This window comes from Oryctolagus cuniculus, chromosome 2, assembly GCF_051225735.1.
Source record: "Oryctolagus cuniculus isolate XC-2025 breed Fujian yellow rabbit chromosome 2, ASM5122573v1, whole genome shotgun sequence".
NCBI lineage: Eukaryota > Metazoa > Chordata > Mammalia > Lagomorpha > Leporidae > Oryctolagus > Oryctolagus cuniculus.
Window position 1 is genome coordinate 121793421 of NC_142868.1, and position 22152 is coordinate 121815572.

The window sequence follows — 22152 nt, forward strand, 5'->3', positions numbered from 1 at the left end:
CCTTGTTAATGGCCTGGGAAAGCAATGAAAGATAGCCCAAGTGCTTGGGTCCCTATACCCATGTGGGAGACGCAGAAAAAGCTCCTGGCTCCTGAATGCCTGGCTCTGGCCATTGCAGCCATTTGGGAAGTGAAACAGTAGATGGAAGACCCTGCTTTCCTTGGGGCCACCGCCTGCAATACTGGCACCCCTTATGAGTGCCAGTTCAAGTCCCGGTTGCTTCACTTTTGATGCAGCTCTCTGCTGTGGCCTGGAAAAAATGCCCAAGTGCTTGAGCCCCTGAGCCCATGTGGGAGACCTGGAAGAAGCTCCTGGCTTCGGATTGGTGTAGCTCTGGCCATTGCGGCTAATTGGGAAGTGAACCAGCAAACTCTTTCAACTAAATAAAATCATATATATTTCACTTAAAAATTATAAAAATGTAAAAGAGAAAAGCCAGGATAACAAGTGTTTATTCCATCACTGCCACTATCGTAGTCCAGGATTTGAATATTTTTACCTACACAACTGCACTGTTTTCCCAATCTGTCACTAGATTATGGTATGAGAACAGGAGGGGTCGAGTTTTGGGAAACAGGAAGATGTGAAGTAAAAGGTGCAGCTTATAGATGGCAAGCGTGAACATAGTATTTCCACGAATACACTCAGGAGGGCAGAGGTGCCAGTGTCTGGGTCTCCAGTGAACCAACAGCACTAAGCACAAGGCTCATCACACATTCACTGCATGACCACAGAAGAGAGTGGTAAACAGTAGGTAGTTTTAAGTAGAGAGCTCTAGGCTGCATTTCCAAGAATGCCAAACAGAACATAAGGGTTACTGAAGGAAAGACATGGGTAATAAAAGAGAAAATGACTAAGAAAGACAGCAATGCTTAAGGAGTGGCTAGGGAGCTGGTGAAGGAAAACTACAAAGGAGCAGGCCCAAGTGAGGGTCCCAGAAGCCAAGTGGAGAAGATATTAAGATTCAGGGTAAATACATAGAAAAAAGAATTTTAAAATGTTGGTATTTTGAGCACAGGTAACTCCATACATTAAAAGGCTTTTTCAATCAAATTACTACTTAAACAACAGTTATGAAAGCTTGATTTAGCTTACATTTATTTAATGTTATGTAAGAAGCCAACTTTCCTTACCGGTATATGAGGTTCAGCTATGTCCTTCTGAAAATACTTGGGATATGAATTAATAATAAATTTTGCTGCACTTTCTCCAGACTTCTTTGCCAATAAAAATGAACGCTATATAAAAAAATTGATACAAACTGCTATTTATATGTAATTAAGAGATCAAAGTTATACCCTCAGAACTATTCTCCCCTCACAAATAAGTTAACAATACATGAAATCCCAATTAAATTACACTATACCACATAGCTACCTTTCCTATTGAGAGTTAAACTGAGTGGTTCATTCCATCGTGAAAAACCCGTAAGCATTGAAAACAAAGCTAAAAAGTTTCCACATTACCTCAATCTAATCAAGGAATAAAAAAAAACCCTACCAATTTAGCTATTAGTTTTTATAAACTCTTCAAAGGCTCTTGTAACTTAATTATAGATGTAATCTTAGACACAAGCCAGTAAGATCAAAAGAAAAACAAAAAAACTTAGAAAAGTTACATGAAACTACTCACTCCTTCCAAAGAGGATGTTGGTATGAGGTAAGGATCATCTTGAAATGAATAAGGGACAGCTGTAGGGTCCTGTGGAAAAGACAAGTAACTATTCTCAGCTAGATTTTTATTATGATGACTTTGTAAGTTTTGGTGATAACAAAAAATTCTATTAAGTTTTAATTATATATATAACATACATGCAAAATATGCACCTATGTATTCATCTATTCAGACACATATATACACACGGAACATACAATATTGTACTCTCAGCTCTGCAAGGGTTGCCAGTAACTGCAAAACCAAAAGCAAGTAATGGCTCCAACCCCATAGCTGTTACTTAGGATTTGCATCTACCATCACTGGGTACTACTGCTATACTGCTCTAGATAAGGATCCTGGAAATTAACAAGGCCCAGCACCACCTTTTTGGAACAGAATTTTCTTCAAAGCACTGTCATTATCCATCCATGCCCAACTTTATCCAAAAGTCTGCTCCAAAGGGTCTCCAGGGGGTGTGAACAGCAGCAGCTTCTCCTATGACCTGCTGTCCAAGGTTCCGTTTTCCTTCAAATAGTTCATTAATTCCCAAGCAAAATCAACTCTCCTGCTCCACGAATGGCCACCCCTTAGAAATGCTCCCAAATTATTTCCTCTGTTCCTCTCTGTTCCAACCTGGACCTTTGTTTTATGGTAAAAACTCACCAAATTTCCTAAGTCTATTCTGATTGTGCCCTTGATGCCTTATCTCACTCGCCTGGACTTTCTTTGGGGGACCAGATAGCTTTTTAAATTCTTTTTTGTCCTCATTTTCTGCTCTACCCCAACCAATCATTAACTCTTCGAAGTCCTTCCTAGTCCTCCTCTCTTGGAACTATGCAAGGATTGTGTCTGAATTCTACACTCAGAAATGCACTTGGTAGGTATCATAAACATATTCTCAAATATATGTGTGTGTGTGTCTATACACACACAAACATGGTGGCTGAATAAATGAGTGACTTTCTTGGATTTTAAAGGCCAAGATCAGATAAGCCAGACAATTCTATAGCTTTAACTTGAAGGTGGCCTACGCTGCTTTCATTAAACTCTGAGACAACGCCAGAGGCCTGTTTCTCTTACATTTCAGGTATCTATGTATAAGATGCCTGTGTCCCATGTTGTTTGTTCATGCTCCACTCCCCGCCTGTTCCTGACTCTAGCTTCCCTTCAATGCAGAACCTGGGAGTCAGTGGTGATGGCTCAAGTACTTGGTTCCTGTTACCCTCATGAGAGACATGAACAGTGTTCCTGGATCCAGGCTGCTTAGTTCAACCCTGGCCATTGTACACATTTGGGGAGTGAATCTATGGATGAATGTGGTGTCTGCCCTACCCCCCCCCCCCCAATTTTTAAAAAGCCCTTTCTCAGAAATCAGTAGGGTATGCTTCAGTGTATATTTGGCCCAGTAACCCCTAATTTCAACATCTACAATACAAGAACAATTCAATGTATTTGTGATAATTTGACAGTCAGTATTTGGAGATATTTGGCAGGAAAAAAGATTTCAGAGACATTTTCCCCTAGAGTTAAAATTAGTAGTTTCTAACTAATGAAAAACACAATCAATCAAAAAGAAGTTCCATATCTGATACATTTACTTATCAGTTTCTTTTCCCTTTTTTTTTTTTGGACAGGCAGAATGAATGGACAGTGAGACAGACAGAGAAAGGTCTTCCTTTGCCGTTGGTTCACCCTCCAATGGCCGCCGCGGCCGGCGCAACGCGCTGATCTGATGGCTGGAGCCAGGTGCTTTTCCTGGTCTCCCATGTAGATGCAGGGCCCAAGGACTTGGGCCATCCTCCACTGCACTCCCTGGCCACAGCAGAGAACTGGCCTGGAAGAGGGGCAACCAGGACAGAATCTGGCACCGCGACCGGGACTAGAACCCGGGGTGCCGGCATCGCAAGGCAGAGGATTAGCCTAATGAGCCGCGGCACCGGCCCTTACCAGTTTCTGACTGCAAACTTTATTCTTGAATTGTCAAAGAGCAAATTACTGACACATTAAATCTAAGATAGTTGTAGCAGCTATCATACTGCCCTAAACCCTTTGATCTATATTTCACTCATTTAATTCTCACCACAACCACTTCACAGATCAGGAAACAGAGAAGTGTCAAGAGATAAAGTTGTAAAGCCTACTGTTAGGCTATTACAGCTCTGGGCTACAGGATCTACCTTCTCTGTATGGCCAGTGTGCAGGCACAGTCTTTCAAAGCTGTGTGGAGATCACTTGCCACAGGTACCCCAAACTCTTGCTGATGAAACATCACTAGAACAGTATCCTCAACAGCCCCATGTCATTTTAAAAGCCCTGGTTTCCTCACTTGTCAAATGACAGGACTGGATTAGATGACTTCAAAAAACTTGCTAGACCCACAACAGTTTATTCTAAACAGTGAAGAGGTAGGAGCATTAGATGTCTTATTACTGGGCAATTTAAAAAGCTAAAAACCATACTTACCCTGTTTACCGTGGATGCAAGCGCCTGAAGAACAGCCACTTTATCCCTAGGAGTAAGAAACACAAGTGAGCGCTTCTCTGCGCGCTTCATATCAAGAATGAACAGTGTCTGCTCGGAGACTGGCCAACAGCGCCGTTAAGAGGTCTCACCTAGAGCTGCTTTTTCTCCTGATCATTGGAGAACAAATTGGAAGATAAGCAAACAGTCTAGTTGTTTGTCTGAAGGCAGGTAATACATGCTCCTCGCTTTGCTTTGCTTGTCCTCTCTGCCTGATCCCCAGTATCATCACCCAGGGTTAGTGATCTCTACCCTCACTTCATAAACTACATTGCTTACTTCCTCCCATTCACTTTCTACGCATTTTCTCCCCACCCTTATGGACCACTCTTGCCTTTACTAACTAAATTAATGGCGCTCTATCTTTTTTTAAAGCTAGTGAGGGAGTGACTCAGAGCTGGTTTTTTAAATATAATCATTTATTTACCTGAAGGGCAGAGGGAGGGATCTTCTATCTGGTGGTTCACTCACCAAATGCCAAAGCAGCCACGGCTGCACCAGCACAAAGCCCGGAGCCTACTGTCACTCCCCCTCTTCATGGAGGAACGACACAGGACCCTGCGCTGTTCTTTTGTCTGCTCGGCCCTCCCCGGGTTTGCTGCTGGTTCTTCCCGGGTTGGCTACCGTCCCTTCCACCTCCGTGGAAGGGCGGTTCCCCCTGCCACTTTCCCCACTTCCGTGGGGGAGCGGCACACCGCCGGCCGGCTCTCTCGGGGGCTGCACAGGTGTTCCTTCATTCAGATAGATGTTCCTCTTAGATGTTCCCGGTGCATGTTGTCTCTCTCCTCCTTTATATTCCTCTTCCACCAATCCCAACTCTGTACCCACATGCCGAGTACGCTGCTCTCCTCCAATCAGCAGCAGGTCCTGCTGTTTATTGGTTGAACTGGAGGCAGCTGTGTAGAAGCTGTTTACTCCTCTCCCAGCGCCATATTGTGGGAGAGCAGATGCATAGAATGTCTTAATTCCAGTAACTTCGTCTAGTCCCAGTTGCTCCCCACACCTCCACCTCCACTTGGGGCTCTTATGTGTGTGGCAGGGACCCCAGAACCTGAGCCTAGGTCCTGCTGCCTCCCAGGATGCTTAGTAGGAAGTTGGATCAGAAAGAAAATAGTCAGGATTAAGCTTGCATTCCAGTATGGAAAGCAAACATCTGAAGAAGCTTAAACCACTGTACCACCATGCGGGGCCCCAATGGGTGGCTCCTACTTCAATTACACATGAGACTAAATCACAAGCTCCACTCTAGACCTACTGCATCGGAGTGTCCAAGACACATCAGCCTGGCACATGCATCCTACTGAAATTCCAGATGGCTGTGATGCATACTCCCCTCCTCTCCCAACTTACAAGTCTCTAAACCATACACAACCCAATGAAAACAGCTACAGGTTACCTGCCCACTTTGCCTTTGGAATACAGACCTTCAATGAACTATCAGAAAAGGTTTCACTGCAGTAAATGAAAAGATAATTTGGTTTCAGATTTTTTTTTAAGATTTATTAATTCAATTTGAAAGGCAAAGTTAGAGAGATGCAGAGAGAGGTGTTTTCCATCCACTAATTCACTCCCCAGATGGATGCAACTGCACTCATCTGAAGCCAGGAGCTTCTCTGGGTCTCCCACCCAGGTGCAGGGGCTCAAGGACTTGGGTCGTCATCTACTGCTTTCCCAGGCTGTAGCAGAGAGCTGGATGGGAAGTGGAGCAGCCGGGATTCAAATTGGCACCCATATGGCACGCCGGTACTGCAGGCAGCAGCTTACCTGCTACGCCAAAGCACCTGCCCCTCAGATGCACTTTTAACCTTGTTAGATTTAATGTGCCTCATTTCCCAAAGGGAATTACAGAGATTAAACCCAAAGCATTTTTTTTCTAAACAAAGTTCAGCAAAACATTTATAAGAATATATCAGAATATATGGTGTTGTGCCATAGCAGGTTAAGCTGCCACCTGCAATGCCAGCATCCCATGAGTGCTGTGGTTCAAGTTCTGGCTACTCCACTTCTGATCCAGGTCCTTGCTAATATGCCTGGGAAAGCAGTTGAAGATAGCCCAAGTATTTTGACCCCTGGATCCACGTGGGAACCAGATGAGGCAGCCTGGCCCAGACCTAGCCATTGCAGCCACAAATAAAACATCAGAAAAACAAGAAGGGGTCTACATTGTGGTACAGCAGGTTAAGCTGCCTATATGGGCACCAGTTCAATTCCTGGCTGCTCTACTTCCAATCCAACTCTATGCTGATGTGCCTGAGAAAGCAGTGGAAAATGGTACAAGGGCTTGGGCCCTTGCACCCACACAGAAGATCCAGATGAAGTTCTGGCTCCTGGCTTCAGCCTGGCCCAGCCCTGGCCATTGTGGCCATTTGGGGAATGAACCAGCATGTGGAAGATCTCTCTTTCTCACCTTAATTCTTTCAAATAAATAACACACACACACACACACAAAAAAAAGGACATAGAGCTGGCCCTTCCTTTTCATTTATTTGTAAATTTATTTTAGGACCAGCACCATGGCATAGAAACCTTCCAGGACCACTGCTATGGTGCAGCGGGTTAATGCCCTAGTCTGCAGCGTCTGCATCCCACATGGGATGTGTCTGGGAAAGCAGTGGAGGATGGGCCTAGGGCCCCTGCACCCACATGTGAGACCTAGGAGAAGCTCCTGGTTCCAGACCAGCTTAGCTCTGGTTGTTGTGGCCATTTGGGAGAGTGAACCAGCAGATGGAAGACCTTTCTCTACCTCTCTCTGTAGCTTTTTTTTAAGATTTATTTTATTTATTTGAAAGACAGAGTTAGAGAGAGAGCTAGAGACAGAGAGAGGTCTTCCATCTGCTGGTTCACTCCCCAGATGGCTGCAATGGCTGGAGCTGCACCGATCCGTAACCAGGAGCCAGGAGAATCTTCTGGGTCTCCCACGTGGGTTCAGGTGCCCAAGGACTTCAGCCATCTTCTACTGCTTTCCCAGGCCACAACAGAGAGCTGGATGGGAAGAGGGGCAGCCAGGACTAGAACCAGCGCCCATTTGGGATTCCAGTGCTTCAGGGCGGAGCTTTAACATGCTGCACCACAGCGCCAGCCCATCTGTAGCTGTCTTTCAAATAAAATGAATCTTAATAAAAAGGTTAAGCCTTTGCCTGCAGTGTTGGCATCACATATGGGCACTGCTTTGAGCCCACTGCTCCACTTCCAATTCAGCTCCTTGCTAATAATGTACCTGGGAAAATAACAGAAGATGGCCCAAATACTTGGGCCCTTGCACCTCTGTGGGAGACCAAGAAGACGCTCCTGGCTTCGGATTGGCCCAGCCTTGGGCACTGTGGCCATTTGGGAAGTGACCCAGCAGATGGAAGGTCTCCCTGTCTTTCCCCTCTCTCTGTGACTCTGGCTTTCAAATCAATCAATCAATCAATCAATCTTTACCCAAACAAATTTATTTTAAAAGTCATTGTTACACAGACAGAGGGAGAGACTTCATATCCTCTGCTTCACTCTCCAGATGGCTGCAATGGCCAATGCTGGGCCAGGCAGAAACTTCATCTGGGTCTTCCACCCCGATGGTTGCAGGGGCCCAAACACTTGGGCCACCCACCACTGTCCTTCCCAGGCCATTAGTCAGGGAGGTGGATCAGAAGTGGAGCAGCCAGGACATGAACTGGCACCCATATGGGATACTAGCATTGCCAGTGGTGGCTTCACCTGCTGTGCCATAACACTGGTCCCAGGAATATGCCTTTTAAACAAAATTCAAAAGGTGATTCCAATGCTAAGAAGATAATCCTACCCACTTAAGGTATACCTAAATTTTTATGCTTTCAACAAAAATTGCCTTGATTAGTGCATTACAGCCACTGTTGATTACACCATATTGTGTTCTCGCTAGTTGTATGTGTAAGGTCACATACATGTGATGAATGTTAAGCACAAATTACACATACAACTTAACCAGACTGTAGCACATCCTCCTAAGCATCCTCTCTTGTATTCCCTGTAGTATCTTCTTCAGGGATAGAGGTGCGATGGGTTGGTAAAGGACCTTGGACATGAATACCATCAGAGAAATGCCTAATTCTTAGATGCCCATATTTCTCCTTTTATCTTGGTTCTGACTCTCAGGGAAGAGAGAAATGAATCTGAATATATTTGTATAATGAAGTACTTGTAGTCATTAAAAACAGAGTATAAGCAGTTCTAACCTACACACATATCAACAGTTTATACAGAAGCAAATCAATTCTAAACTATAGGCATATAAATAGCTCATATGCAAAATAAGCATGATTACAAGCCCAAATTTAATATCTATCGACTACTAAAATCAGAATATATGAAACGTAACATTCAACATGCCATTTAATTCTTTAAGGCACGGGCTATCCTTTACTGCATGTTACCACGGCACAGACGGGTTAAGAACCTACCTGCCAGCAGTTAGACTGTCTGTAGTTTTGCTTCCTTTCTGCATATTACATTTATCCCATCCCTATTTTGGCGGCATTAACTATTTATTACTTTTGTACCTTAAGAAAGCCTTTCTTTCACAAGTCAGTCGAAGTCTTCAGGTCACACTCAAAATTCTAATGTGTGGCTTTTTTAGGGGTCTTTAAATGGATTAAATGTCATAGTACAAGCATTTCTGTGATGTTTTAATTCTTGCAGTCAGTGCTGAATAAATGAGATAAGAAAGTTAGCTCAAGGATCTACCTAGTGAATAAAAAAGCTAAATTTCGTATTTATTTGAACCTTGCTAGAGATTATAAACATACTAATTTTGTGTGGTCTCTGTAGCACATATGGGGAACTTGGGTGGGTATTGTGCCACTGTAGGCTAAGCTGCCTGGGTCGCCCACATTCCATACTGGAGTGCCTGGTATGAGTCCAGCTACTTTGTACCTCTAACCCAGCTTCCTGCTAATGTGCCAGGGAAGCAGTGGATGATTGTGGGGAGCAACTCGGACTAGACGAAGTTACTGGAATTAAGACTTATTCTATGCATCTGCTCTCCCACAATATGGCGCTGGGAGAGGAGTAAACAGCTTCTACACAGCTGCCTCTCACGAACTTGACAAGCTGCAGGAGCTGCTCCTGATTGGAGGAGAGCAGCGTACTCGGCGTGTGGGTAGCAGAGTTGGGATTGGTGGAAGAGGACTATAAAGGAGGAGAGAGACAACATGCACCGGGAACATCTAAGAGGAACATCTATCTGAATGAAGGAACACCTGTGCAGCCCCCGAGAGAGCCGGCCGGCGGTGTGCCGCTCCCCCACGGAAGTGGGGAAAGTGGCAGGGGGAACCGCCCTTCCACGGAGGTGGAAGGGACGGTAGCCAACCCGGGAAGAACCAGCAGCAAACCCGGGGAGGGCCGAGCAGACAAAAGAACAGCGCAGGGTCCTGTGTCGTTCCTCCACGAAGAGGGGGAGCGACAGATGATGGCTCCACGTGGAAGACCAGACAGAATTCCTGGCTTCTGGTTTTTGCATGGCCTGGCCTGGGCTTTTGCAGGTACTTGGGGAGGTGAACAAGCAGACAGAAGATAAAGATCCCCATCATTCTGCTTTTCAAATAAATAAAACTTAAAAAAGTCTTAGTCCTCACTCACTCAGTGCTCTCCACCTCCCCAGCTGTTCCCCCTTCAAGCACACTCTCCTGTTGCTCTAATGTTACTAACATCTCACCTGGCCTTCCTGTTTGTTTCCCTCATTGTAAGCACTCAACCACGTGGAGAACAAACAGTGACTACGGAATACTCACCAAATTTTCTTTTTGGGAATGACCACTTCTTCAATCCCTAAATTTCAAAAATAGAATCTATCAATTTTCTAATACTACAACTACAACAGAATAAAATGTAATATAAAAATGAAATTATTCCAATGCATTTTTAATATACCTGTTGTATCAGTTTCTTCAATCTTTGAAAGAGTTGCACTTCCAGAGTAAAATCTGCAAAAAATAAAAATAGAAAACTAAGCTAAAAGCCCTAAAGCTAATAATCATCACCGCCACCTCTGCATCTTGAGTTCCAAATCTCCAATTATCATGAATCAAACTGACTGGATAACTCATGTCAGTGAATACCGAGAAGACACAACCTAAACAGTATGTCAATACCATTACAGAATGGATACAGAATATGGACACAAGATACGAATTAAAGTAGGCTGGATCCAGCACTCTGATACAGCAGGTTAAGCCTCTGCCTACATCCCATATGGGACCTGGTTCAACTTTCCAGCTGCTCTACTTTCTATCCAGCTACCTGCTAATGTACCTAGGAAAGCAGCAGAGGTTGGCCCAATTCCTTGGACTCCTACACCCACGTGGGAGACCAGGAAGAAGCTCCTGGCTCCTGACTTCAGCTTGGCCTTTGTAGCCATTTGGGTAGTGATATCTCTTTCTCTCCTTCTCATTCTGCCTTTTAGGTAAATAAATCTTAAAAAATAAATAAATAAAGCAGGTAACCTCATTACACAAAATCAGGAGGAAAATGAAATGTTTACCAGCACTTGAACAATCTAAGTAGCTGGTTTCAAATAGAAGGGAGTTTTAACTTTGGACCCTAAAACACGTTTAAGAGGAACAATTTGCTTTCAATGAACAGCACCTTTTATAAGGGCCCCTCCCTTGCTTAAAGCACGAGCCTTTCACTCTACTTCCTTCAACAACCAGGAATGTGCCAAATATATCAGACCTAATTTAGGCTTGGAATTGTAATTTTTAGTATTTTAGAGACCCAAGTATGAAATTATCCTTTACCTAAAATATAGCGTCATTAGCCCACCATTTTTAAATGCTCTGATTTTATTAAAATTAGTCAATATGCCAAACAGGGAATGTATTCAATAATACCTTGAGTATTATATTCTATTCCCTCCCTAACTGGTATTAATAGAATAAAGTATTAAGATGTGATTACAAAGGAAAACAGCTCCTCCATCACTATCTGGTTTCAAAAATAATTTTATAACAAGAATTTTTCTCTCTGCTAAATATTTGCAAAAGTAATTGACTCTCGGGTCCAGCTAATCATCTGCCTGCGGTGCCGGTTCTAGTCCTGGTTGCTCCTCTTCCAGTGCAGCTCTCTGCTGTGGCCCGGGAGTGCAGTGGCGGATGGGCCCCTGCACCGGCATGGGAGACCAGGAGGAAGCACTTGGCTCCTGGCTTCGGTTAGGCTTAGCTCGGGCAGTAGCGGCCATATGGGGGGATGAACCATCGGAGGGAAGACCTTTCTCTGTCTCTCTCCCTAACTCTGCTAAATAAAAAAAAAAAGTAATTGACTCTCAAATCATGCTACTTGTAACTCATGGAACTGGGACAGAGATTGGCCTTCTCGAAGAATTTTGCGGAAGACACGTGACTGACAGGCAAAGAAAACTGTAAAAGTTGGGCACTACAGCGAAGAGGAAGGGCCGCTGTAGGCTTCTGAAATACAAGGCAGGCTGCTGTCTCTTCCGAAGCAGCCTGAGAAGAGTAGAAATCAAATTCCTAGTGTAAGATACACAACTCACTTGCTCCTGGCAATGCTTCTGAAAGTTATCACTAGCCTCAGTCTAGTTGGAAAAATTCGTCTATCATCTAACGCAGCGTAGCAATCAATCTAAAATTAAGTTTTTCTCACGCTTCTTACTGTGTTATTGTCTGTTTCCACAATACCACTGTTTCTACTACGTGGAAAAAAAATGTAATAACAGGTGTTATATTTTCCAATCTGTAACGGCCACAGATCCAAAGGGCATGGAGGCAGATTTCGACATTTCTCTTTTATGAAACCTGACAATATCTCTAGCGAAGACAAGACTACCTGTTATTTGGGAAGGTCTCATGAGTTCTCCCTGTCCATGCTGTTTGGGGTAAAACAAGTAAGGGCCGATTTTTTTTTCGGGGCGGGTGTTGGTGGTGCGTGGAACCGCTAACGCCGCACTCACTGGAATGTAAGCGTCACGAGAGCAGAGGCCTAGGTTTGCGGACAGGGTACTGCCAACAACCAACATATACCCCCTTATCGAACAAGGCGGTCCGAACTCCGCGAGTGTTTCAGGGCCCGGCTCCACGTGCCGGGCCTGCGGCTCACGCGGCTGTGTCAGCCCGCACGTGCCGACCCCTCCATCGTCCCTAGTTCCACAGCTCTCGAGAAACAAGACTGAGAGGACTCTTACGTCGGCCCTCAAGCTTGACTTACCTGCAACCAGGTGCCTTTTCACACAGCGCTACCCGCCGACCGCTCAGCGGTAGGCCGAGCCTGCTGCGGACTCCCAGCAAGCGAGCAGACGCCGCCACCGCCGCCATCTTTGGCGTCCTCGCGGAGCGTGTCGGGAAAGCCGTCGCCCTTCGAGATCGCGGGAGGGAGGTGGGCGGGAACAGCTCGCCTATTGGCCGAGGCGAAAACTATCTTGAAATGGGAGGTTGCACCCTCACGGTTTCCTTTATCAAGGAAGTAAAAAGCTCAATACGCCCAGTGGCCTCGAAAAGCTTTTCTGAAGCCATTACTTTAATGTCTTATAGAGCTCTGTTCTTAGAAAACATGAGAGCCGTGAATTATTCTCCGACCCCCACAACGAAAGTGGTCTCGTCCATATAAATATTCTAGCGAGCGCTTCCGGCGCGCAAGCCCACTTGGAATCACATGGTGGCTCCTGGGTTAGGGCTCATAGGTGTTCTCCAGGGGTGACTGGAATCTCTTGGTGCTGGAACTCACAGTAGACCTAGAAGATGTTAGGCTCCAAGAACGTGCCCTGGCGCCGGCTACAGGGCATTTCCTTCGGGATGTATTCGGCTGAAGAGCTCAAGTAAGCAGTTGGTGGGACGCGTGCAAAGCGAGGCGCTAAGGTCGGCGCCGTGAACTACTGTTCCCACAAGGCCTCGCGCCCGGCTTAACCTAGAAGTCGCTGGTGGTCGGGCGCGGGTCCTGCTGGGCTTCGTAGTTCCGGGGCCGGCGTGCGCCGCCAGGGAAGCGGTGGGGCTGGCGGAAGTTTTCTGGGGGTCTTGTTGTTAATTAACAAGGTTTTGTAGGGCTATGATGATGTCCTTGACGCAGTTAGCGCGTAGTCTCCTCTTGGCTGAAAATGATTATCCTTTAAGTCTCAGTTTAGGCGAGAACTTCTGTTTGCCAGGACTCCGGCATGCTTAGGTTCTGTAATTACAAAATCATTAATTACAAAATCATGAGATTTCTCCTTAGTTTTTATTTTGATCGTGAGGGCATTCCACGGTTTCTTCCACGCCTTCTTGAAACTTTCTTCTCTTCCAAAATCTCCTGTTTTCAGGCTCTCCATTTCTGTGACAAGTACTTCTTCCTCACTCCCTTCATCCATCCATCTGCCAACTCACAAATATTTAGTGAGCCGCCAGTTTTTGCCAGGCACTAAGCTGAACAGTAGTAAAAAGGTCTGTTCTTTTTCATTAGTGAAAATTTGATATTCCTCGGGATTCTGTCCCAGTCGTGTTACTTTTCTCGTCCTCAGCGTTGTTCTAGACAATCTCAGCACTTCCAGAATTGATACTCTCAAAGTCAAATCTCCAGCACAAAACTCTTTTCGTAATTTCCAGATGCATTTATTTGACTGCCAACCTTATTTGAATTTCACAGAGGTCTTAAACTTGCATCAAAAATTCAACATGCACTCCCCCCACCAAAGGAACTTTAGGAACTTACCCTTGCACAAATGGTCACCAGAAACCAGGAAATAATTCTGTGTCTCCAATTTATTTACTGTGCTCCTGCCTTGTGTCACCTTCAGATCTGTTCTGCACCCTTCATTTTGTCCTTTTTTCCACTGCCTTTGATCAGACCCTTCTCTCATGTCTGAACTGTCATTTCTTCTACCTCCTGCTCCTTTCACCTGTCCAGTCCATCCTCACGCTGCTGTCAAAGTTTGTCTCGAAAATAACACTGTAATTGTGCTGCTGTCATCCTTGAAACTGTACCGAGAGTCTCCTTTTCCCTTCGGTAAAGAACATTTTTTTTTTTTTTTTTTTTTTTGAGAGGCAGAGTGGACAGTGAGAGAGAGACAGAGAGAAAGGTCTTCCTTTGCCGTTGGTTCACCCTCCAATGGCCGCCGCGGCCGGCGCACCACGCTGATCCAATGGCAGGAGCCAGGTACTTCTCCTGGTCTCCCATGGGGTGCAGGGCCCAAGCACCTGGGCCATCCTCCACTGCACTCCCTGGCCACAGCAGAGAGCTGGCCTGGAAGAGGGGCAACCGGGACTAGAACCCGGTGTGCCGGCGCTGCAAGGCAGAGGATTAGCCTAGTGAGCCGCGGCGCCGGCCGGTAAAGAACATTTTTACCATAGTCTGCACCGTCTCACCCATGATCAGGCCAACGCTGATTTTAGCTATAACATCATCCCTTCTCTACCAAACCACGTACCCCTTGCCATCTTGTTTCAACAGCCTGGCCTTTCTTCAGCTGTTTTCCCTGAGTGCAATGTCCTTTTTCTTTTTTCTTTTCGAAATTAATTCCTTTATTTCCATTGAGTTGAAAGGCAGAGTGAGAGACAGAGAGATCTTTTATTTGCTGGTTCACCCCACCCCAAATACCAACAATACCCAGAGTTGGGCTAAGCCAAAGTGAGGAGCCACCCACTCCATCCGGGTCTCCCACGTGGGTGGCAAGGAACAGAGTACTTGAACCATCCATCATCCACTGCTTCCCCAGCACACTAGCAGGAAGCTGGATCTTAAGTGGAGGCAGAACTCAATCCCAGGCCCTCCAGTATGGAATATGATCATCCCAAGTAGCCATGTAACACACTTGCTGCAACACCTACCTGGTGCAGTGTCCATTCTGCCAAGGGACCTACCTCCCTCTGTCACCCACCCAGCACTCTCCTGAAGGCTCAGTTCAACATCCCTCATTTTCTGAGGCCGTTAAACACCCAGTGCAGTTGTCTATCATTAGTCATTTTTTGTACTTGCATTTTCCTTCCTCCACTAGCCTTGAACTTCCTGTGTGTCTCAAGTCATGTTAAATAACTGAATTCATAGACTTCTGAATTATAGCTTTGCCATCCTTGCGAACAGTGTGCTAGTCCAAAATTTTAAATATATCATCACCAGCAGTACAATTTCATCCAAAAGCAAAAGTGTTTTAGTTGATTGAATTTTTCAAAAGGTAGTTGTTTAATTTTCCGACAGGGAACAGCATGAGCAAATATATCCCCATCACTACCATTATAGCTCTATTTGTGGCTAGGGCTGAGAGATGTCAAGAATTCCGTTATCTGTCAGCGTGCTTTCCAGTTCAGTTGGAGGAAAGCCATTCTGGTTCCTGCTGCCTCCCTGACTTTTATCCCTGCCCTCCTTGCACATGCTCTCCTCAGGATCTTTGCCCTCCCTGCTTTTCCTACTACAAAGCCCTCTGCCTAAGCGACTGCTGGGCTCGCTCCCTGCTCTCTTCAGGCCTTTTCCATCCGCCTTCTTAGAAGGGACTTCTCAGACCACTCACCCACCCTGTCATCCTTCCCTTTCCCGGCAGTTTTTCTCCACCACACTTTCTACAGATTGCATACTTCATTTGTTTTGGGTCTTACCTGTTTTCGTTCCTCCAACAGAACATAAGGTCCTAAGCGTTGGGATTCTTGTGTGTTTCCCCAGCAATTAAATTGTATTTGGCACATGGAAAGTGCTCAACGGACATTTGTTGAGTGCATGGATAGATGGATAGAGGAGTTATTTTCTCAGCACTTGGTGCTTTCAGTCCTTACTACGACCATTTGTGATTGCACCTACAGTCGCAGGAAAGGAAATGAAGGCTGAGAGAGAGTGAAATTTCTCTTTAGGAAATGGCAAATCCGTCCTCAAACTCTGCCCCAGTGGAATCTTTACTGGTTGCTCCTCTCCATTCTGCTCCCGCAAGGATAAAAGAGACTTTCTCCTCAGAGAGAGGAGATTTGTTCCAGGCATTGTGTTTTATGTGTTATCTTCCAGTCATCCTGATAGAGCTGCTGCAGTACCCAGATTGTAGGTGAGAAAAAAGTTAAGTAGTTATCAAAGGACAAGATTAACTGTGAGAAATGCAAACCTTGGAATGGGAGAAAATATTTGTAAATCATAAATCTGGTAAATAATTGATATCCAGAATACCTAGTGAGATCCTACAACGCAACAACAAAAGCACCTGTTTTAAAAATGGGCAAAGGACTTCAATAGACATTTCTCCAGCGCTGTCCCAACAGCCAATAAGCGCATGAAAAGATGTTCAGCATTACTAATCATTAGGAAAATGCACTTCAAAACCACAGTGAGTTACTTCCTCAGATCCCTTAGGAGAACAGCCCACGGTGAGTGTTTGCGTAGTGGTTAAGATGCTGCTTGGCGATGCCTGCATCCCATCTCAGAGTGCCTGAATCAAATCCCTGCCCCTCTCCTCATGTCAGCTGCCTGCTAACGCACATTCTAGGAGGCAGCAGGTGATGGCTCAAGTACTGCTACCCATGTGGGAAACCCAGATTAAATTCCTGACTTCTGGCTGTGGCCTGGCTCAGCATCAGCTTTTATAGGCACTTTTGAGGTAAACCAGCAGATGGGAGATTGCTCTCTGTCTCTCTGCCTTCCAGATAAATTAAATAAATAAATAAAACCAAATTAAAAAGCAAAAGTAGAAAATAAACAGTGTTGATGAGGATGTGGAGAAAGTGGAACCCTGTGCACTGTTGGTGGGAACATACCATGTTGCACCGACTGTGGGAAACAGTATGGGAGCGCCTCAAAAAATTAAAAATACAATTGCCGTATGATCCAATAATTCTACTTCTGGATGTATACCCAAAGAATTGAAAGTAGGGTCTCAAAGCGATACTTGTATGCCAATGTTCATAGCAACAGTATTTACAATAGCCCAAAAAGGGGGAGACCCCAAGTGTCTTATTGATAAATGGCAGTTGATAAGCAAAATGTGGTGTGTATACACAATGCAGTATTATTCAGCCCATAAAAAAGGAAGGAAATTTTGGCACAGCCTACAATGTAAATGAACCTTGAGGACATTTTGCTAAGTAAAATAAGCCATTCACAAAAGGACAGGTACTGTTTGGGTCCACTTAGGTAAAGCACCTTGTGTAGGCAGATCAGTTGAAGCAAAGTAAAATGGGAGTTGATAGGAGAGAGAGAATGTGAATTCTTGTATAATGGGTATAGAGTTTCAGTTTCAGCAAGAAGAAAATTTTGGAAATGGACAGTGGTGTTGATAGCATATTGTAAATATTCTTACTACCACTCAACTATACTCTTCAAAATGATGACAACAGTAAGTTCTAAGCTGAGATCAAAAAAGAAGCTAAGTAGTTTGTTCAGTGTTTCCCAGTGCAGGGTTGCAGATGCACTCCAGGTTTGTGGAAATAGCCCACCCACTCAACATTGGCTTAATAGAGTTTCTTACTGGCAGCAAGGGGTCCACATTGACCAGAGCCACAGCAACAGGTGTGTCTTCCAGTTGGCCTTGGCCATTAGGGCGACACTGGCCATATAACATAGGGTCCTTCAGATCTGAGCAGCTTAGTTCCTGCTGGGTCATCATCACTTTATACCCAGAACGTGAGTCCCCACTTGCTGAGGTCTTTATTCTCTTTGTGCTTCATTAGAGGGAGTGTGTACATCAGAAGGGGGCTTTCGTCCCCAGCTGGGCCCTGCTGTCAGTTTTCCTCTAGGGTGTGAGGATGGGATAATTTATTTATTTTTTAATTAAAACCATCTTTCTTAGATTGATTTATTTGAAAGGCACAGTGGCAGAGAGAAAGAGACAAAGAGAGATCTTCATCTGCTGGTTCGCTCCCCCAAACAGCCACAACAGTTGGGGCTGGGCAAGGCTGAGCCAGGAGCCGAGTACTCCATCTGCATCTCCTCCTTGGTTAGCAGGACCTCAAGCACTTGGGTCATTCTCTGCTGCTTTCCCAGGTGCATTAAGAGGGAGCTGGATTGGGAGTAGAGCAGCCAGGACTTGAACTGGCGCCCTGATATGGGGTGCCAGTGTCACAGATGATGGCTTAACCTGCTGTGTCACAACATTGGCCCCTGGGATTATTTGTTGTTTATTTTATAGATCAGGAAAGAAAACATTTAAAAAGCAGCGTTGGCTTTGTAAAAGTAGTTATTTGAATGTCCTGTGGGAGTCTTTACATTGAATATGAAATATGATGAAATCTTTTGTAAATCAAGTTCTGGGTCTCAGAGGTTTGAATATTTGTTTTCTTGAATTTAGACACCTGATTGCTCTGAGCCTCAGTTTCCCCTCCTGAAAAACACATATAGTGATGCCCATCTCAGATTAGAGTTAAGACCAGGATTACTTAATGTTGCTGCTTTTTTCCCCGAAGATTTGTTTATTTATTTGAAAGAGATCTTCTATCCACTGGCTCACTCCCCAAATGTCCGCAATGGCCAAAGCTGGGCCAATCCAAAGCCAGGAGCCAGGATCTTCTGGGTTTCTCACACCAGTGCAGGGGCTCAAGTACTTGGGCCATCTTCTGTTGCTTTGGAACTAGATTGGAAGTGGAACAGCTGGGACTCGAACTGTAGCCCATACGGAATGCTGGCACTGCAGGTGGCAGCTTAATCTTCTATACCACAGTGCCAGCCCTGATCTATTGAATTTTGAGTCCTACCTGTGGTTACCTTGGCAAGGCCAGACCAAATGCTGTTCTGGGCCTTCTATGGCCTGTGGGCCGGACGTTCTCTACCCCTGACCTACAGCTTTCGGCATGTAGCGGGTGCTTACTCCTCTTTATAAACAATCCACCAATGCATTTTGCACACCTTTTACACTGTCTAATTCATTTAGCACCTGTTATGTGCTGGCTGTGTTTCAAGTGTGGGGTATAGTGGTAGGCATGGCGGTCAGAGGTTCTGCCCTCTGGAGCTGACAGCATAACCTCTTGACTACAGGTTTGTGAATGCCAACAAAGACATGTCAGGAAAGTCGGTAACTTGAGTTTGACCTTTGTCATTCTTTATGTCTCCAGGAAATTAAGTGTGAAATCTATTACAAATCCTCGCTATGTGGACAGCCTGGGGAACCCCTCGGCCAATGGCCTGTACGATTTAGCCTTGGGCCCTGCAGATTCCAAAGAAGTATGTGCCACTTGCGTGCAGGACTTCAACAACTGCTCCGGGCACCTGGGCCACATTGAGCTGCCCCTCACTGTGTACAACCCGCTCCTCTTCGACGTAAGTACTGCCCGGGGCACGTGGGTCCCAGGGCTGTTGGTGGGGCTTGGGAGTGCTGCCCTCTCCCCATGAGAGGTTGAACTCCAGGCATCTGTGGTTCATGTGTTCTTTAGAGTGGTTTATAACCCTGAGGAGCTGAAGCTAAGGCTTCACCTTGCCCAGTAGCCACAACTACTGGGTTCCAGTTTGAGAAAAGCTGCCCTTTGGTCCCAGTTGAGAAAAGCTGCAGCTTGATTGTGTTCTTGTGGGAGGAAGCGTGTGCTCAGACTCCTCCCCTGAAGCTTCTGTGTAGGGGCTTTAAAGCTAGTGGTGCCTCCCTGCTGGCTGATGGTTCAGCACTCTCAAGGCCTCCCCGAGCCCTGCAGTAGACCTGTAGGCCCCTGCTTGGTGGCAGAAGCAGAGCTCCAGCAAGCCCCATGGTCGGATCAGAATGAAGCCCCTGTCCAGGGCCCTCCTTTTCTATACCAGCAAGCCTAGCCTCCAGGAGCTACACACACGATGGTTTATGTCTGTTAATATATTAAGGGAAGGGCCGGCGCCGCGGCTCACTAGGCTAATCCTCCGCCTTGCGGCGCCGGCACACCGGGTTCTAGTCCCGGTAGGGGCACCGGATTCTGTCCCGGTTGCCCCTCTTCCAGGCCAGCCCTCTGCTGTGGCCAGGGAGTGCAGTGGAGGATGGCCCAGGTGCTTGGGCCCTGCACCCCATGGGAGACCAGGAGAAGCACCTGGCTCCTGGCTCCTGCCATCGGATCAGCGCGGTGCGCCGGCCGCAGCGTGCCGGCCGCGGCGGCCATTGGAGGGTGAACCAATGGCAAAGGAAGACCTTTCTCTCTGTCTCTCTCTCTCACTGTCCACTCTGCCTGTCAAAAAAATAAATAAATAAATAAATAAAATAAAATAAAAAAATATATTAAGGGAAGAGAATTGTCTTATTTAAATACTTGGAATAAAGAAAAGTAACCTCCTACCTCAGACCATACACCCACACTAAATTCCTAATTTTGTGGATTAAAATGCAGCCATAAAAGAAAATACAGGGGAAAATGTAAACTTAGGGTCACAAAGGCCCTTATAAACGTCTTAGGTGACTCGGACTACTTGAGGGAGGAGAGGATGTCGCACAGGAGTACGCCGGAGGTCCCCAGGGTTACCGTGTCTCTCTCCTAGCCTCTTTGTTTTTCTTCCCTCTCCAGAAACTCTACCTGCTGCTCCGGGGCTCTTGTTTAAACTGCCACATGCTGACTTGTCCCCGGGCCGTGATCCACCTCTTGTTCTGCCAGCTGAGGGTTCTGGAAGTCGGGGCCCTGCAAGCCGTCTTCGAGCTCGAGCGGATTCTGAACAGGGTAGGTGTGTAACGGCGGCCGTGGACGTGAGGGGAAGCAGAGTGGCGGAGACAGGAGGTGCCTGCGTGCTGTCCCTCACTGCCGCCCTCGTGGTCCCCAGAATGCTTGAAGCATCCTCACCAAAGGCCAGCGGCCAGGTGAAGCAGTCAAGGGACTGAAGAGTGGCGGTGGGAACAGCGGTGAATTTTGTCTGTGGTGGGCTTTCTTTCTCTCCCCTCCATCTACCCAGGACTTACGCACTGCTTTTCCTTATCACGTCTCTGGTTTGTTTTCCATGAAACAGACTTTTTGAAGATGAAAGACCATTTATTGTCTGATGATAATTTCCTCATGAGGATCATGTTTGTGCAAGAATACAGTCTATGTGATATTGAATACTTCATATTGCTGCATTATAGGAGGCTCGTGATGACAAGTTGTTCCCTTATTGGTAGTTCTAAATCGGGTTATTTTTGGATAAGGTGGTGATCACCATTTCTGTTGTAAATTTTGTAATTTACTGCAGATTTCTGGTGCTATTGTAAATACTTTATTTAAAATTTCATTTCCTATTTGTTGATGTGTCAGAATATTATTGGTTGTAGGTGAAGCAGCCTGGCAAAACTCTCATTAATTCTAATACATTATCTGTATACACTTGCAGATTGTCGGCACAGTCATGTCACCCTGCAAATGCAGTCATGCCTCAGCATCCAGAGGGAGTTAGTTCAAGGTTCCCCCAGGGGTACAACAATCCAGGGCTGCTGAAGTCCCTTACATAAAATAGGCGTGCATGTAGCCTACCCACATCCTGCTAAATACTTTAAATGATCTCTCAGTCACTTAATACAATACACCTAATACAATGTAAACACTGCGCAAATAATTGTTATGCTGTGTTGTTTAGGGAATATCAAGAAACTACGTCCAGCTGCACAGAGCATGAGCCACTGTGAGTTAAGTCCATGGATGTGGGACCTGTGGCTGCGGAGGGCCAGCCTTCAGGGCAGTTTTGTTCCTTTTCGGTCCTTCTTTGGATTATTTTGGTGACTAGGATCTGCAGTGCTGTGTTGAAGTGGAAATAGGCATGCTTGTATTGTTTCTCATCTTCCCTTCCCCTCTTCCTGACAACTTCAGTCCTAAAGACATCTGGGAGGCAGAACAAGTAGGAGTGCACAGAGCAGCAAGGCCCTGCATGGGTGTCTGCGCCCCAGCAGGGTGAGGGAAACATCCAGGAGTGGGGCTTCCCAGCACGGGCGCTCAGCTCAAGCAGCCCCATGTCAGATGCCAAAGGTCAAATAGTCAGCGGAGGAGATGCTGATCAGATGATAAATGACAGTCCCAATCAGGGGAGAGGCTGCCAGTGGGAGGAGGCCCGGGGTGAGGGCTGCGGGAGGACATGAGCCCAAACAGGGTCAGGAAGGCATCTGCAAGGAGATGGACTGGTGAGGGGTGTGAGCCCAGGCCAGGCAAGAGGGGGGCATACAGAGGAGGG

At 46.0% G+C, this 22152-nt stretch overlaps 2 protein-coding genes across 14 annotated transcripts in view; one reads left to right on the forward strand and one right to left on the reverse strand.

Annotated features, from left to right (window-relative positions):
- The window catches only part of PTCD3 (pentatricopeptide repeat domain 3), a 30475-nt gene extending 17989 nt beyond the window's left edge, over positions 1-12486 (reverse strand). For 10 of the 13 annotated variants that reach the window (XR_016229241.1, XR_016229240.1, XR_016229242.1 and 7 more), the window contains exons 1-6: positions 12355-12486; positions 10066-10118; positions 9927-9963; positions 4120-4165; positions 1633-1701; positions 1134-1238 (exon numbers count right to left, since the gene is read on the reverse strand). Coding sequence is in view for 6 of the 13 variants with exons in the window: in XM_089326161.1 (XP_089182287.1) it covers positions 1134-1238; positions 1633-1701; positions 4120-4165; positions 9927-9963; positions 10066-10118; positions 12355-12461 (417 nt within the window). In the remaining 7 variants the exon portion in view is untranslated. Of the gene's footprint in view, positions 1-1133; positions 1239-1632; positions 1702-4119; positions 4693-5179; positions 7197-9926; positions 9964-10065; positions 10119-12354 lie in introns of those variants that run through there. The other 3 variants (XM_089326166.1, XM_051836764.3, XM_051836759.2) reach the window with 2 other exon arrangements.
- Positions 12487-12562: 76 nt separating this feature from the next.
- POLR1A (RNA polymerase I subunit A) overlaps positions 12563-22152 on the forward strand; it is an 82054-nt gene continuing 72464 nt past the window's right edge. Inside the window, exons 1-3 of the mRNA XM_002709657.6 lie at positions 12563-12961; positions 19131-19335; positions 20529-20678. Of these exons, the coding sequence (XP_002709703.3) occupies positions 12885-12961; positions 19131-19335; positions 20529-20678 (432 nt within the window). The 5' untranslated portion in view covers positions 12563-12884. The remainder of the gene's footprint in view (positions 12962-19130; positions 19336-20528; positions 20679-22152) is intronic.